This window comes from Urocampus carinirostris, chromosome 1, assembly GCF_059441175.1.
Source record: "Urocampus carinirostris isolate Australia breed hairy pipefish chromosome 1, RoL_Ucar_1.0, whole genome shotgun sequence".
In the NCBI taxonomy this organism is placed as follows: Eukaryota; Metazoa; Chordata; class Actinopteri; order Syngnathiformes; family Syngnathidae; genus Urocampus; species Urocampus carinirostris.
The window spans coordinates 3,635,842-3,650,674 of NC_142349.1; the positions used below are offsets into that span (position 1 = coordinate 3,635,842).

At 38.2% G+C, this 14,833-nt stretch overlaps 1 protein-coding gene across 1 annotated transcript in view; it reads left to right on the forward strand.

The window, feature by feature from the left end:
* Positions 1–14,833, forward strand: part of LOC148373278 (protein unc-13 homolog A) — a 66,488-nt gene that overhangs the window by 27,792 nt on the left and 23,863 nt on the right. The window contains exons 11-18 of the mRNA XM_088342553.1: positions 6,087–6,189; positions 10,242–10,285; positions 10,528–10,606; positions 11,144–11,149; positions 11,221–11,295; positions 11,373–11,592; positions 13,453–13,680; positions 13,755–13,896. Of these exons, the coding sequence (XP_088198679.1) occupies positions 6,087–6,189; positions 10,242–10,285; positions 10,528–10,606; positions 11,144–11,149; positions 11,221–11,295; positions 11,373–11,592; positions 13,453–13,680; positions 13,755–13,896 (897 nt within the window). The remainder of the gene's footprint in view (positions 1–6,086; positions 6,190–10,241; positions 10,286–10,527; positions 10,607–11,143; positions 11,150–11,220; positions 11,296–11,372; positions 11,593–13,452; positions 13,681–13,754; positions 13,897–14,833) is intronic.

Sequence of the window (14,833 nt, forward strand, 5' to 3'; positions counted from 1 at the left end):
GCTTGGATGATTTTGGACATGTGCTCATCAAACAGCTGCCACTCAGTCTCTTTGTTCGCTGCAGGCTATTTAATCCGCTTCAGTGGAACTAATCTGCTAGGGTCGGGAGACCTTGGCACGTGGAGGGACTGGGATCTGTGGATTGCCACCTGTTCGGGCTCCTCCTGCATCTTACCAGGTCCAGGACCTGTGTGTTGTACCTCGCTCTCCCACTCCAAACATTTCATTCTGGCCTGATAAATTTTAGGCCACGGTTGTTTTTGCATATTTTGCCGCAGATACATGTCATAAACGTCGTCTGTTCGTTTGCAGGGGTCGTTAACCTTTGGTCCGTCCGATTGGAGATCTCATCTGCCCCCCATCTCGGGATCTCTTGGGGGTATCTCTCTTTAGGGCTTTTCGTAGCTTGTTGGGGTTCCTTCACACAAAAGATAGAGACTGGGGTGCTAACCCAACTGTCTCTCCAGTAGTCGGCCAATCTGTTCTTGGTTGCCACCTAGTCTCTTCCTAGGAGTCACTGGCTGTGCCAGCTTGTAACTTGAAAGAAAAATCTCCTGGATGCAACTGGGACGCATTGTCAATGATGTATCCTGGGTTCATTGAGTGTTACGGGTCTCGCAACATCAGACATTCTCGCCCAGGTGACCCAGCCGAGGTTGATCAGTCCTCAAATTGCGTCCCAGTAGCAGTCCACGGTTCTGCCCTTTTGAGCCGAAGCCACCTGGTGGCTTTTTCTGCTGCTTCGCTAGAGGATAAAATGGCTTTCTTCTTGGCTGCCCCTGTCACACCCAACTGTCCTAGGACTTTACAGTAGGATCGTCCAGAAAACCCACTGCAACCGACCTCTATTGGCTCAAAGACAACTTTCCTGCCCCTGCACTCCTCCACCAGCTCTTGTGACTTTGCCTGTTCCCTTTCATTGGCTTCCTCAATGCGCTCTTCCCACGAGACTCTGAGTTCCACGATGATTAGGTGTTTTGAAGTCTGAGAGGTGATTATCATGTCTCGTCTGAGCAATGTTGCTGATATGTGCTGGGGGAACCTTAGTTGTTTCCCAAGGTCGACATGCAACTGCCAATCAGAGGCAATGTGGAGGAGTCCTGATGTTGTCTGTGCACAAGCCCTGGGTTTCTCTCCTGCCTTGATGAAATTGACTGCCTTGCTTGGTGCTTGACGGTGTTTGCCGCTGTTGATTGCTAGGGCGATGCACTCAGCAACTGCTTTCAGAACCTGGTCATGGCGCCAGCGATGGCGACCATCAGCTAGGGCCTTTAAGCAGCTGCTGAGGTGTTCCAAGGAGCCTCTTCCAGAGCAAAGGGGGCAGGAGGGTGTCCCGCTCTTTCCCCACACATGAAGGTTCACTGGGTTTGGTAGGACATCGGAAAATGCCTGCACAGGGAACCGGACACGGTGGAAGTCTCCTTGCATTATGCTTGACCAGGTCAATGGGTTCTCCCAACTTGTCCTTGCTCCCTGCTTTCGGAGTCCGACTGCCCTGCTCAACCGCTTTTCCTCCACACTTGCTCGGACCTCTTCCGGGAGAAGATGTTGTCTCTCCTTCCCTTGGGCTTGACTCACTTTGGTATTTGGAAAGAACCCCAGACCTGCTTTCCCCAATGCCAGGACCCCAACCAGTGTCTTCTTCCTCAGTCGTGACTCTGCCACCTCCACTTCCTTCTGAGCTCTCCACTTTCTTCCAGTTCTCACTTCAACCCCAGCTGATGACACCCTGCTGTCCTTGGAATCTCTGGACTAAAGAGCCTCTCTAGTACTTGCCACCTTGAACTCCTCACTGAGCCCGCTGAAGGATAGCTGGACTTTATTGCTTTTCCCGTGCAAAGCAGCGCTGGTAAGGCTGTGGGGAAGTCCAAGCCACTTCCGGAGAAAGCTACTGATCTTCCTTTCGAGGATCTCCACAGTTGATACCGGTATTGCATAGACCAAGAGAGGCCCCAAGACTCTGGGAAGAATAGAGTGCTGGTAGATCCAGGCTTTAAATCTACCAGGCAGGCCGACGTGCCCACCTTGTATATAAATAATATCAAAATAGATTATAAAAATATCAATTTAAAAAATAACTGAAAAGAAAACTGAAAAAAATGTTTCTTTAAATTTTAATGAAGATAAAGTAGTAATGACAACATTTACAACAGTTTACATGGGTTTAAAAGATCTAAATAAAAATAAGGTTTATTGAATAAAATGGAAACTAAAAATAAAAAAAAATTATAACAATATTTCAAGTGAGAAAAAAAAACTCAAAACCAAACTACACAATTATGATGAAGATACAAAAAAAATAGATTTTAATTGGTTATTTTAATGACGTACAATAAAAACTGGACAATTGATTACACATAAATTTGTAGTTTGAGACCACTTAATTTAACCCAAAAGATTTAATTTTTGAGGGGCATAATCTTTTAAAAAAAATCTTAACTCACTCTGTGCCAAAGACATTTATATGTCATTTCCATATTTATATGACATCAGAAAACTTGGGGGGAAAAAATAAATATATATATTTAGTAGCTAATGATGGAATGGGTCTCAAAAAATCGTTTAAGATCCCTAAAATAGTTTGGAATGTTTTCTGTTAACTAAATTAATTTATTACCCAAACCATATACAGTAATTCATTTTTGGGTGGATTTTAAATTCATGCATTGTCATTTTCCGTGCCCTGCATATCAAGTGTAAGGAGTGACCCCCACCCCCCCCCCCCCAAAAAAAAAAAAAAAAACGAAATAGCTGCTCGACATAAACTTTTTCTGTCTTTGAGTGCGTCTCAGCGCTGCTTTTAGACACTTTATGGCCGTCAAACTGCTCCCTTGTGGAGTCAAATATTTGCTATCCATGGCAGGGTCCTTGATCTCTTTTTGACATACATCAGTTCTTGGGTGAAAATTGCTGTATAGCAGTGTCTGAAACGACGTCTGCCCAGACGCCCGGGGCGTGCATCTTTTACGTCAGGCGTACAACTTACAAAACGTCTCCGCCCGGGTGGCCGACAACTTTTTCAAGAATTTTTTTTTTTTTTTTTTTCAAATCAAACATTTGCTTTTTTTATTTCGAAATCTTCTTTCGGTTAGAAAATTTCGGTTCATTAGGCAATTTGCATACTCAGCAGCCGATCAGAAGCCTGCATCGAAAAACTTTTTGCTTCCCGAGCGTTATAAGGTCGTGCATTTGCATATCGTTTTCCAAAGTAGACGCACAGAGAACACAAGAAAAATCGATAAGTGGTTAGGAATCAAGCCAAAACCTCAGCCCCAGAAGAAAGATTCAAAAGAAGGTAAAAAAAATTGATGACGCTACAAAACGTAAGCGTACATTAAAAGCATCGTGGAAAGAGGAGTTCACATGGCTTGTAGCAGACGATGCAACGCAAACATTGCATGAACGAAGATGAGTAAATACAGGTACATACTGATGGCAGATGGAAAACAGCGATGTCGTATACATGCAATGAATGTTATAAGTAGATTTATAATAAACTTAATTTTAAAGTGTTGTTCTGGTATATATTCTGATCATCAATCCTTAATACTTTGCAACAATGTTTTTTTTTTTTTTTTTTTTTTTTTGTGATTAGTCATCTTATTGTGTTTCAAGTTGTGAAAAATGGGGCAGGCAACTTTACATAGTTGTCTGCCCTGGTAACTTTTTGCCATGATTTTCAGACACTGGCGTATAATATGGGATAAAAACCATAGGTAATCAACGAATGCCTCCCAAACCTCTGGTACAACAAGATAAAACATCAAAATAACTAAATAGTATATAGTACTTACTACTTGTGTGTGGGTGCGTTGATAGGATTAAATAAAATTATGAATATTCATATAAAGGAAAACGGACATTTGATTTACTTTTGGTGTAACATGATTTAAGTTGGTAAAGTGGAGTAACGTCAGGTCAAGTCAAGTCATTTTTATTTGTATAGCCCTAAATCACGAAGAGTCTCAAAGGGCTTCACAGATTGTTACACTATATTACACAAACTATTTTCAACCGACAAGAGGAGTAGGTTATTCGTATGCAATGGAGTAGAAGTGAGTTTTAAGTTTAGATTTAAACATTTCCACTGAGGTTGCAGATCGAATCTCAGGGGGAAGAGCATTCCACAGCACCGGTGCCCGGATGGAGAACGCTCTCGAACCAGCAGAAGACTTCTTTGCTCTCGGGATCATCAGAAGACCAGCACTCTCAGATCGTAGGCTTCGGACCGGAACATAGTGGCAGATCAGATCTGAAAGATAAGAGGGAGCAAGTCCATGTATGATTTTGTACAATACTAAGAGAACTTTGAAGTCACATCTTTGGCTAACTGGGAGCCAATGCAGGTTAGCCAAAATCGGTGTTATGTGATCGTACTTTTTTGTCCTGGTTAAAAGCCTCGCTGCGGCATTTTGTACTAGCTGAAGAGACTTGATTCTGGACTTCGGGAGACCGGAGAGTAGTGCATTGCAGTAATCGAGACGGGAGGTAACAAATGCATGAATTATTGTTTCCGCATCAGACTGAGACAGTATTGAACGGATTTTAGCAATGTTGCGAAGATGGAAGAAGGCAGTTCTAGTAATTTGCTTTACATGCATCTCAAAGGATAGATCAGGGTCAAATATGACACCTAAATTTTTAACTGAGTCACTCTGTGTGATGTGACATTTGTCAATGTTCACAGCAGTTTTTGAGAATAAGTCCCGGCATTTAGAAGGACCAATGACTAACATTTCGGTCTTTTCAGAGTTAAGACGCAAGAAATTGAGTGACATCCACTCTTTTATCTCAGTGAGACAGGCCTCCAAATTTCCACAGTTTAGTGTGGAAGATTCCTCCAACGGAAGATATAGTTGAGTGTCGTCTGCGTAGCAATGGAAGCTGATATTGTACTTGCGAATAATATCACCTAATGGAAGCATGTAAATGTTGAAAAGTAGGGGGCCGAGCACTGAACCCTGCGGAACACCGCAGGTAACATTAAAGGGCTCAGATGTCGTTTCACCATATTTAACACAGTGCGTCCTATCTGAGAGGTAGGATTTGAACCACGAGAGGACGGCTCCTGAGAGACCAATCCATTTTTCCAACCGTTCTAGTAGGATATTGTGGCGCACTGTGTCAAAAGCAGCACTAAGATCCAGCAGCAGCAAAAGTGATGAAGCGCCAGAATCCATTGTGTGGATGCCGAGGGTTGGGGTGAGATGTCTGATCGAAATGAAGACCGATTTATTCATTTTTACGCTATTCTTAGTGAGGGTAACAATGTGAGTGCCTTTTTCTTACATCTTGATAATTACAAGCTTTGTTTCCAATGTTATCATCTTCTTGCTTTTTACTTTAGCCATCAGTGCAAGTCTTGGGACCCATACCGAATAAATACGGTACAAAAAATACTGAATTGTATTGTTGACCCGCAAAGTGTTCATGATTCTAGACTGGATGAAGATAGAGAAAGGCTTTGTGGGAGCAGGTTCAGCAGGTTCAGCCAAAGCTTCATTTCCATTGTTCTAATCTTCTTGCTTCTCCCTTTGGCATCACTGCCAGTCTCAGGACCTGTAGTTGAACTAATTAAAGTTTGTTACATGAGATTCTGAACTGAACAAAAAGAGAGGAAGGAAGCATTACAAAAGGGTGTTCAGCCAATAGGATATCAGCATTTTCATGATGCTGTGATGCAAACCACTCATAGACAAGAATCTTGTATGATGTACACTAATAGCAGACAGACGTCTTAGAGACGTATCACCGCAAAGTTTTAGGGCACGCAAATTAATTCTTCCTTGATGTACTATAGAGGGGATAATGCAGTAAAGAGGGGACCAAATATCTTATTCCATGCTGTAAAGCAAAAATGTTGTAAGGGGTGGTCGCCACACCCAGGGGTCTACTTTTCTGCAGCAAAAAGAAAAAACCTAAATGCTCAAGTGGGATTTGCTACAAAACAAACTATAGTCTGTCTGGATAACCCAGAAAACTGAGCTATGAAGAGTAATAAAGCTTCTTTTAGAGCAAAATACCGCATTTGTGTCACTAGCACAATTAATAGACAATCACAAACTGATCATTTCTGTTGCTCTCAGTCCTCCAGTTCCAGAGGAACCCAAAGAACCAGTAGATCCAGCAATCCGGGCTAAAGAGAATTGGCTACGACTCTACAACAAGGTCTTGGACCAGATTCGGGAGGTAAGTGCACAACATCCGTTCCCAGGTCCGATTTATCTTTCAGAGGAAAAAAATATAAGACTCACGCTGTCTACCAAGTCTTTAAAATATGTATGTGAAATGCATTATATATTTATGTGCAGGAAAACACAGCCCATGAGGTTCTACTTTGAAAGTGTTTGCACCCATAGCATTTACGGAGTGTTTCATAGGGATGCACGATAACTATTTGTTCTTACCGATAACTGTTAAAGTCGTGGTTCTGGTGAAAGATACCAATGATTAAGCCATTTCTTAAAAATGTATGCGATATTTAGAAAAAGAATAAAAACACCAACAACATGCAATTATCTCAATATGCGTCTTTATGATTATTTACTATTACAGTAACATACAGCTTGGATAGACACGTCTCCAGAAAGTAGTCAGAGACTAGAGCTTGATTTAATCAATCCATCAATACTTTGTCAGTCATAACTGTTATGACAAAATGTTGTAGTGAACATTAAATATTGCAAAAGGTCCATATGATCTTGGGTTGTAATAATGATATGTGAAAAAAAAATTCTAAAGATAATAAAAATGCTGCGATACTGAATGTCACACATGCCTTAGCCAAGAAAAACAGGTGACTCATTTGTGTCAAGCGCTATTACCATAGCTGTACACAATAAAGACTTCAAAAAATAAAAATAAGTATCCAAATGCTACATCGGGGAAATGTGTAAAGTTTTGCAAATTAAACCAGTTAAGGGTTTTCCTAATGGTGCACATCAACAAATTTACACCAGTGATGATTTGCTTAAAGATCATAAGGCATTTAAATATGGACACAAAACTTTGTGTACTTCTGGTACATAAAAGTTACACTTTGTGTTGCCATTAACATACTCATTTGTGCAGCTTTTAATCTTAATCAATAAACTGACAATCTTAATGTAATCGGTATTCATGCACAAACACACACAGGGTTGTGACTTTTTTTTTTTTTGAATTTCAATTTTCAATTATTTATATATTTTCAAAATTATTTTTATTATTTGTAAATTGTATTATTTTTATATATATTTTTATGTATTTTATATTATTTGAATTTAAATTTTTATTTTTCATCATAATTTATTTTTATATATTTTATATTATCCTTTGTTAAAATGTATCAAATATTTTTAGGATATATTTTAAAACAATATTTGTGGGATTTTTATATTTTTTCTTTTTTTTCCTTTTTTGACTAGATTTTTTTTGTACATTTGTATAATTTTATTTTATTTGGCCCAGCTCTCAGTCCCTCACGCGCATTACGCAGAAGTAAAAGGGAGACACGACCAAGTTGTGCTAAACATGTCTCCAAACGTTCGTTTTGGGGAGACCAAAGTGTTACCTTATCAATCGATCAAAACTTACTATCTCTGTCAATATTAGCAATATTTGCCGGGCTCTCCAGTGCCTCGTGCACATTACAAAGAGTTAGAGAGGAGACATGACCAAATGTTGCTACTAGTACATAAAATCTAAATATATTCTAACAAGGAACATAAATGCTTCGAATGTTCCTTACGAGCAGTGTTGGCTGATTGAATATAAAAGCGTGTTGCCAAGTAACTCTTTAGAATTTTTCTTCTTTCTGGCTGAAAACTGACGATTATTATGCATCCCTACTACGAATAAAACATTTCCTCTCTTCAAATACAAAATGGTCGACTTGGCAGACAGTAAAGGTTTGCAATGTATTGCAATATTTGATTTTCTTTATCGGTTTGCACTGGCATTAATCACATATTTTAATTTGCTCTTCATTGTTTTGCAATTGAGTTGTGCACACTATTAATAACTTTCTTTCATGTTTATGTTTGTTTTTCGTCACCTATTTGTTCATTTGGTGTACGTGTGGGCCTACTTTGCTTTTGTTGCAGTTTCATGTCATTGCCATAGCGACACTCGCATGCACTTATCTCCGCCGTCATTGGAGCCTCATGACAGGTAGGTCCACAAATATGACCATTTATAATAAAGACGGGTTATCGGGATAGTTTAAATACTTTCTGTTGTGCCTTTGTAATCTTAGTAAAGCAGTGTTTTTCTAACAGTGGGTCGCAACCCGGTAGTGTGTTGTCAGACCTTTAGTACATTTGTTTTCCTCCAGTTGAGTAACTAACATTCACACATACCCTTATGTGGCAGCAGATTACTATTTTTTTCTTCTTTATATACTAATTATCCAATCATTGGGTATATTTCATGACTCATTCTGCTTGATAAAGCTGTAGATTGTACAGCAAAGAATAATTAAAAGTATTAAATCATATGAAGTAAAAATATTGCTTATCATTTTTTTTAATTTTAATTATCATTTTACTAAAATGAGTAGAACCTTGTTAAAGAAAAGTTAGAACGTAGTAAAATTCTATTTGTTCCACTGGCAGATCATTCTGGTTGATTTCAATCATTATTTTACTAAAAAAGAAAGAAAAAACAAAACATAGTAAAAAAAATGTTTGTTCCACTGGCAGATATTTTTTCCTGATTTTAATTCTTATTTTTGATTGATTGACATTTTTATATTTTTACACTGGTCATCGTGTACAAGGTTACAATAAATTGAAAATCAACAGCTTTGATAGTTAATTTACATAACAAAAGGAAAAAATGGCAGACAGGAAAATGCTGGAGCTAAACTTAGTTTTGTCTTCCTCGACAACACTTCTCACATTATTCTAGTCATGTAATCACATTTTTATAACAAGTCATTTTGAGAAACCTAATTCATCATCTCTTAATCACACAAGAGGAATAATCATATACGGGTGTGTAAAATCGAGATCAGCATAATCTTGTTTAGCATAATATGTCAATACCATGTCCGCCTTGTCATCTCCCCCTAATTTTAATTTGGTATTTGTTTAACCTCTACGAGAAGAGCCAAAAGTCAATCTTGATCTGTTTTGGCCAGTTTAGCTGGTCTGTCAGTCAGTAGTTCCATTTTAACGTTGAGGACCTCCAACTTGTCGTTGAACTTGTAGTGGAGGTCAGCTTTCAGTTTTTCTAAGGTGTTTTCGAGCAAGGCAGTCTGTTCGGCGAGGCTGTTGGCCAAGATGGCATCACAACGTTGAAGTCAGACCTCAGTTGCGCTGGTCTGATCACTGATCAGTTGGTCAGACATTTTTCCTCAGCCGTGTCCACAAACTCCACATAAAAACGCCGGCACAAATTCTTCCGATGAAAATAAAGGACAACAGTTTCACGTCCTCAACTTCTTCTATGTACAGTTGTGTTAAACACAGTGATTTCTAATTATTCCAAGAATCTTGATTTTTTTTTTACCCGCGAGGGTACATTCCCTTTGTGCAAGGTATTTCATTACTTTCAGATTTCCTAGTAGAATAGATCCTATCAATTCCACTGAATGCTCAACTAAGAAATTCCATTTTGGCAGCAGTGACTTGTCTTGGGAGCGGTGAGATGCCAGGCGAACTTTTGAAAGTCTGCGGCTCAATTTTCTGGGCTTTGTGCAGCGCTCAGCACAGATGTAACATAACAGTGATACTATGTGCCTTGGTCTGGGTTCAGCAATAACACCTGTTGTATCTTTGGTCAGGTTTAACCTTAATAAAGCCCCTGCAAAAAGGTTGGAATGGAATAAAGAATGTAATTATTTCCACTGCCATATACTTTTTGCTCAATCTAATTATTACTTAACACTACCCAAAGATAAATGTTAGAATGTGGTAAAAAAAAAAAATCTCAGATATTTTTTGCTTATTTTACCAAAAATAGAGAAGAAAAATAGTGACACTGAAAGATAATTATTGCTTTTTAAAAATTATTATCATGAAAAAATGACAAAAAAAAAGCTAGAACATAGTTAAAAAAAAAAAAAAAAACTACCGGCTGAAAATGTTTGGTCATTTAATTATTTCTCGTAAATTAAAACAGAAGAAAAATTTGAACGTATAAAAAATATTTTTTTCCATATAATCAATATTTAGTCCCAATCGCAAAGTTAAAACATAGTAAATAAAAATGTTCCACCGGCAGATGATTTTTGCTCATTGTACCTATTTCTTTGCCAGGCTCGAGGAGAAACCTCCAGCTCACTTTGGTTCGGTAAAGGAGGGTGAGTTTCTGCAAAATTTCGCATTTCAAAAATATTTGTTTATATTAGGATAATGGGGTCTAGGGGTTAAGATTATATATTATGTTTTCATATATATTTATACTGACTTGTATGTTGTATGTTGAAACATTTTGTATTTTGCTTCAAAATGATCCTCTTTTAAAAGAAATAGCCTTAATTGAATCATTATATTGCTTTGTTTGTGGAAAATGTGATGATGGCTCTTCTCTTTTTACCTGCAGAATGGGAGGCGCACTCTACAGTATCGACAGCATGCCAGATCTTCGGAAGAGAAAGGCCATTCCCCTCGTCAGGGATCTGGTAAGAAGTAAAAGCACGTTAGGATTTCTTTCCCATTTCTTTGTCTTTTTTTGCTGTGTTTACTATTGAATATTCCAGTAGACCCTGGGATACAACATAAATCTGGTTTGAAGTGTGGAGCAATAAAAATTGCAATGTCTGAGATTAACACTGCTAATTCCCTGTTAGCCTTGGCTGTAGTATTAGAACTAAGAAAACAAATGTAACAACTGTACTTAATTAAATAAAATCAAGCACTCCTCATAAAAGTTAAAAAAAAAGGTCACTTTTAAGTGATGAAGAATTTCCACATATAATTTCCACATGTAATTTATTTTTAATGTATACAATAATATAGATAATCGTGTTTTTATTGCATATTCATCCTGGAATAAGAGGTCTAATTTCCTTGTAAACAATGTACACTATGTCATAATAAATGAAAATAAAATCTTAATTTCAATCCTAAAAAGTGACAACTAAAAGAGTAATACATACAATAATGACTAAAATGTTTGTGTTTGTCTCTTTTTTTAAACTACTGCCTTATCACACCAGGCAATGGTAAGTGATCAATTTATTGAATTCCATACCCAAATTCATCTCACATAACCCGTTTTTCATATTTTCCTCAGTCACTAGTGCAGAACTCTCGGAAGGCCGGAATCACTTCCGCGATGGCCTCAACGACACTTGGAAACGAAGAGTTGGTGGGTCACCAGGTTCCTTTGCATCCCCCTTTTGACACCCTCACCTTTCTTGAAACTCGTCTCCTTTTCTCATGCAGAAAAGTCACGTTTACAAGAAAACCCTGCAGGCTCTCATCTACCCCATCTCGTCTACCACGCCGCACAATTTCGAAGTATGGACGGCCACCACACCTACTTACTGTTACGAGTGTGAAGGTTTGTTGTGGGGCATTGCTCGGCAAGGCATGCGATGTTCCGAGTGCGGAGTCAAGTGCCACGACAAGTGCCAAGATCTGCTCAACGCCGATTGTCTGCAGAGTAAGTTTTAATATAGACTCAACTGTGTTTCACGGTTAAACATGTGATAAATCCCTGCCGTCTTTCCCAGGAGGTGAATGCTTCCTTCATTTCTACTGTCAATAATGCCTCCGGTTCATTTCCATTGTCGGAGTGCAGCTGACGCGCAAGCCCTTTTCCTCATATCCAAATCATAAGAATCTTTTGCATATCTTCATCCATTGCCGTCCTCCGGCTTGATAGGTTCCCTTTTTTTGTCTTAAGATGGTGGAGATCGTGGACATGCTTCGTTCGCATTCCCTCGCCAATTTGCTTTAAAAAACGTTAAAAGGATATTAGGATGATGAGCAATATTTGTGAGGTTGTGAGAAGAGAAGATCTTTTTTTTTTAATGAAATACTCAACTATATAAATTAAAAGCAAAGAACAAACGCAATTTTTGGGTTCAAGCATTCAACAAATAAAACTAATATACTTTATCAGGTTGTATCAAAAACATACGACCTGATATCGGCCAAATCTCTATTTGGTCCAGAAAAGGGAATTATGCAATTAAGTTATTAGTGTGACGACATTATTATTTTTTTTGACTGTTCTGTCTGTCAGGATGCATTAAATTGATAATTAAAGATTAATTCCGAACTTTTCAAAACTATTTACTTTACTTAACATGATATTTTGTTGCCATCATGTGGATGTAATGGAAAACTGCTTTTGGAGCGTTTAGAGAAGTCCAACTGTGATGGCAATAGAAAGCATCTTCTTCTGCCTTTTGGGCCCAAGCCCAGTCAGTCAAAGCATTTTGTTGAAATAGCTTCAGAGAAATTTGAAATTGAAAAAGAGTTACGTACATAATAAAATATTTAGAATGCAACTTTATTGATGCAAAGGCAGACAAGAGCAGAAAAGGGGCGGGCCAATCAGAACACAATGCACAATGAAATGCTGCGAAGTAGTGAAACCGCAGAAAGGAAACCAAGATTCAGCAAGGGATTCCTGTATATATTTTTCTATACCTATTTAGGTAAGGATATTTTTCACAGCCTTGTGTGCTTGTTTAGGCTGTTAATGGCCCTAGGGAAGAAACTGTCTCTGACCCTTTGGGCTCCATATGATTCCTTAATGTTGGCTCTGCTTTGGTGCTGCCAGCAGGTAATTTTCTCCAGAATGGGCAGAGAGCAGCCCATTATTTCCTGGGTTGTATTGACGACTCTTTAAGGGTTTTCTGTCCGGAGCTGTGCTTCTAGAATGGCAGACGGTGACTCCAAACGCCAGAATAATGTTCCCAACTGTGGCTCTATTCCAGGTTGTTTTTCCTGAGCACTCTCAGGAAGTGGAGCCATTGCTGGGCCTGCTTTACCACAGCCCTGGTGTTAGCAGACCAGGCGCGGTCATCTGAGAAATATGGTTGAAAATAAGTACTTGGTCTCCTACAAACAAGCAAGATATCTGGCTTTTAACAGTAGAGAATCAAAAAGAAAGACTGGTCTAATGTCCAGTGGTCCAATAAATCCGAAATATACGTTTTTGGTAGCAACACTACTTTTTGTGTTTAGTGGAGAAATAATACCAAATTGCCACCCAAAAAAATCAATACCTGATGTGAAGCATGTGGGTGTAAACATCATGTCATAGAAAATCACTGGAGGAAATTGAAAGTTCTTCTTGCTACTCAAGAGAGGATATGCATAGAGGAATGGGACAAAAACCTTGTGAAAAACCTTTATCATAGACCAAACACTCTTTTTGCAATCATGATTTGATAACGATTTTCTGGATTTTTTTCACATTCTGGGTCTCATAATTGAGGTACAACTTGGAGGTCTTGCACAATTTGCGGTTGACTTAATATTATTTTTCCTCCCGTTTTCTCCTAAATAGGGGCCGCTGAGAAAAGTTCCAAGCACGGGGCTGAAGACCGAACCCAAAATATCATCATGGTCCTGAAAGACCGCATGAAGATCCGAGAGAGGAACAAACCAGAGATCTTTGAGCAAATCCAGGAGGTTTTTGGTTTGGATAAAACGACACACGCCACTCAGATGAAACAAATTAAGCAGAGCGTTCTGGATGGAACATCCAAATGGTCGGCAAAGATCAGCATCACGGGTGAGATTAAAAGTAGATTCTTTTGGGTGCAGTTTCAGAATGTCTCACATTTATTTTGTCTCGTTTTTCCAAAGTGGTGTGCGCGCAAGGACTCCAGGCCAAGGACAAAACTGGTTCCAGCGATCCCTACGTGACCGTCCAAGTGGGGAAGACCAAAAAAAGAACCAAAACCATCTATGGGAACCTCAACCCGGTCTGGGAGGAGAACTTTCATTTGTGAGCCACGTTACTAGTGTTTTTCTATGGAGAAGCGATCCTGACATATGTACAAATAAATGTAAAAAGTGAGCACATAAATGCATCACGTAATATCTAAATATATTACATGAATGCAACTTGTTCGTTTATTTATGGAATTTATTATTTATTTATTTCATAATTTATTCTGTTGAGTTTTGTCATGCATTTTGTCATTTATAGTGTATTTTGTCATGTATTTTGATAACATTTTTGTGGTGTACTTGTTGTCTATCACTGATCAACCACTAGGTGTAAAGCCCAGCCAGTTTGACCTCCCTCCTCATTTAAATAACATTTTTCGTGACAAATTACACGACGAAAAAGTTAGAAAATGCACAACGACGTACAGAATGAAACCCGGCGACGTACATGACAAAATACATGACAAAGAACATAACAAAATACACAACCAATGGCAAAATACACAAAGAAAATCCTGATAAAAAATGATGAAGAAAAAGCCAAACTACAAGATGAAAAGCACGACAAAATAAACAACTAAAAAAATGACGAAATACGCAATATACATGACAAAACACAATAAGGAATACACAACGAAACAAATACATGAAAAAGTTCAAGATAAAGATGACAAAACACATGATACATGAAGAAACACACGATAAGAACATGACGAAATAATGACAAATAACAAAATACACAACAAAAATCATGACAGATTAAATGACTAAACAACAAAATGAATTACAAAATACATAACGAAATAAATAATGAAATAAACGAAAAAATACACATCAAAATGCTTGGCCAATACAACAAAAAAATACTACAAAGAACATGACAAAGTACACGATAAGTTCATGACAAAATACGCAATATAATATACAGAAAAAAAAAAAAAAAATACATGAGAAAATACAAAATTAATTCATGACAAAATAAATACATAAAT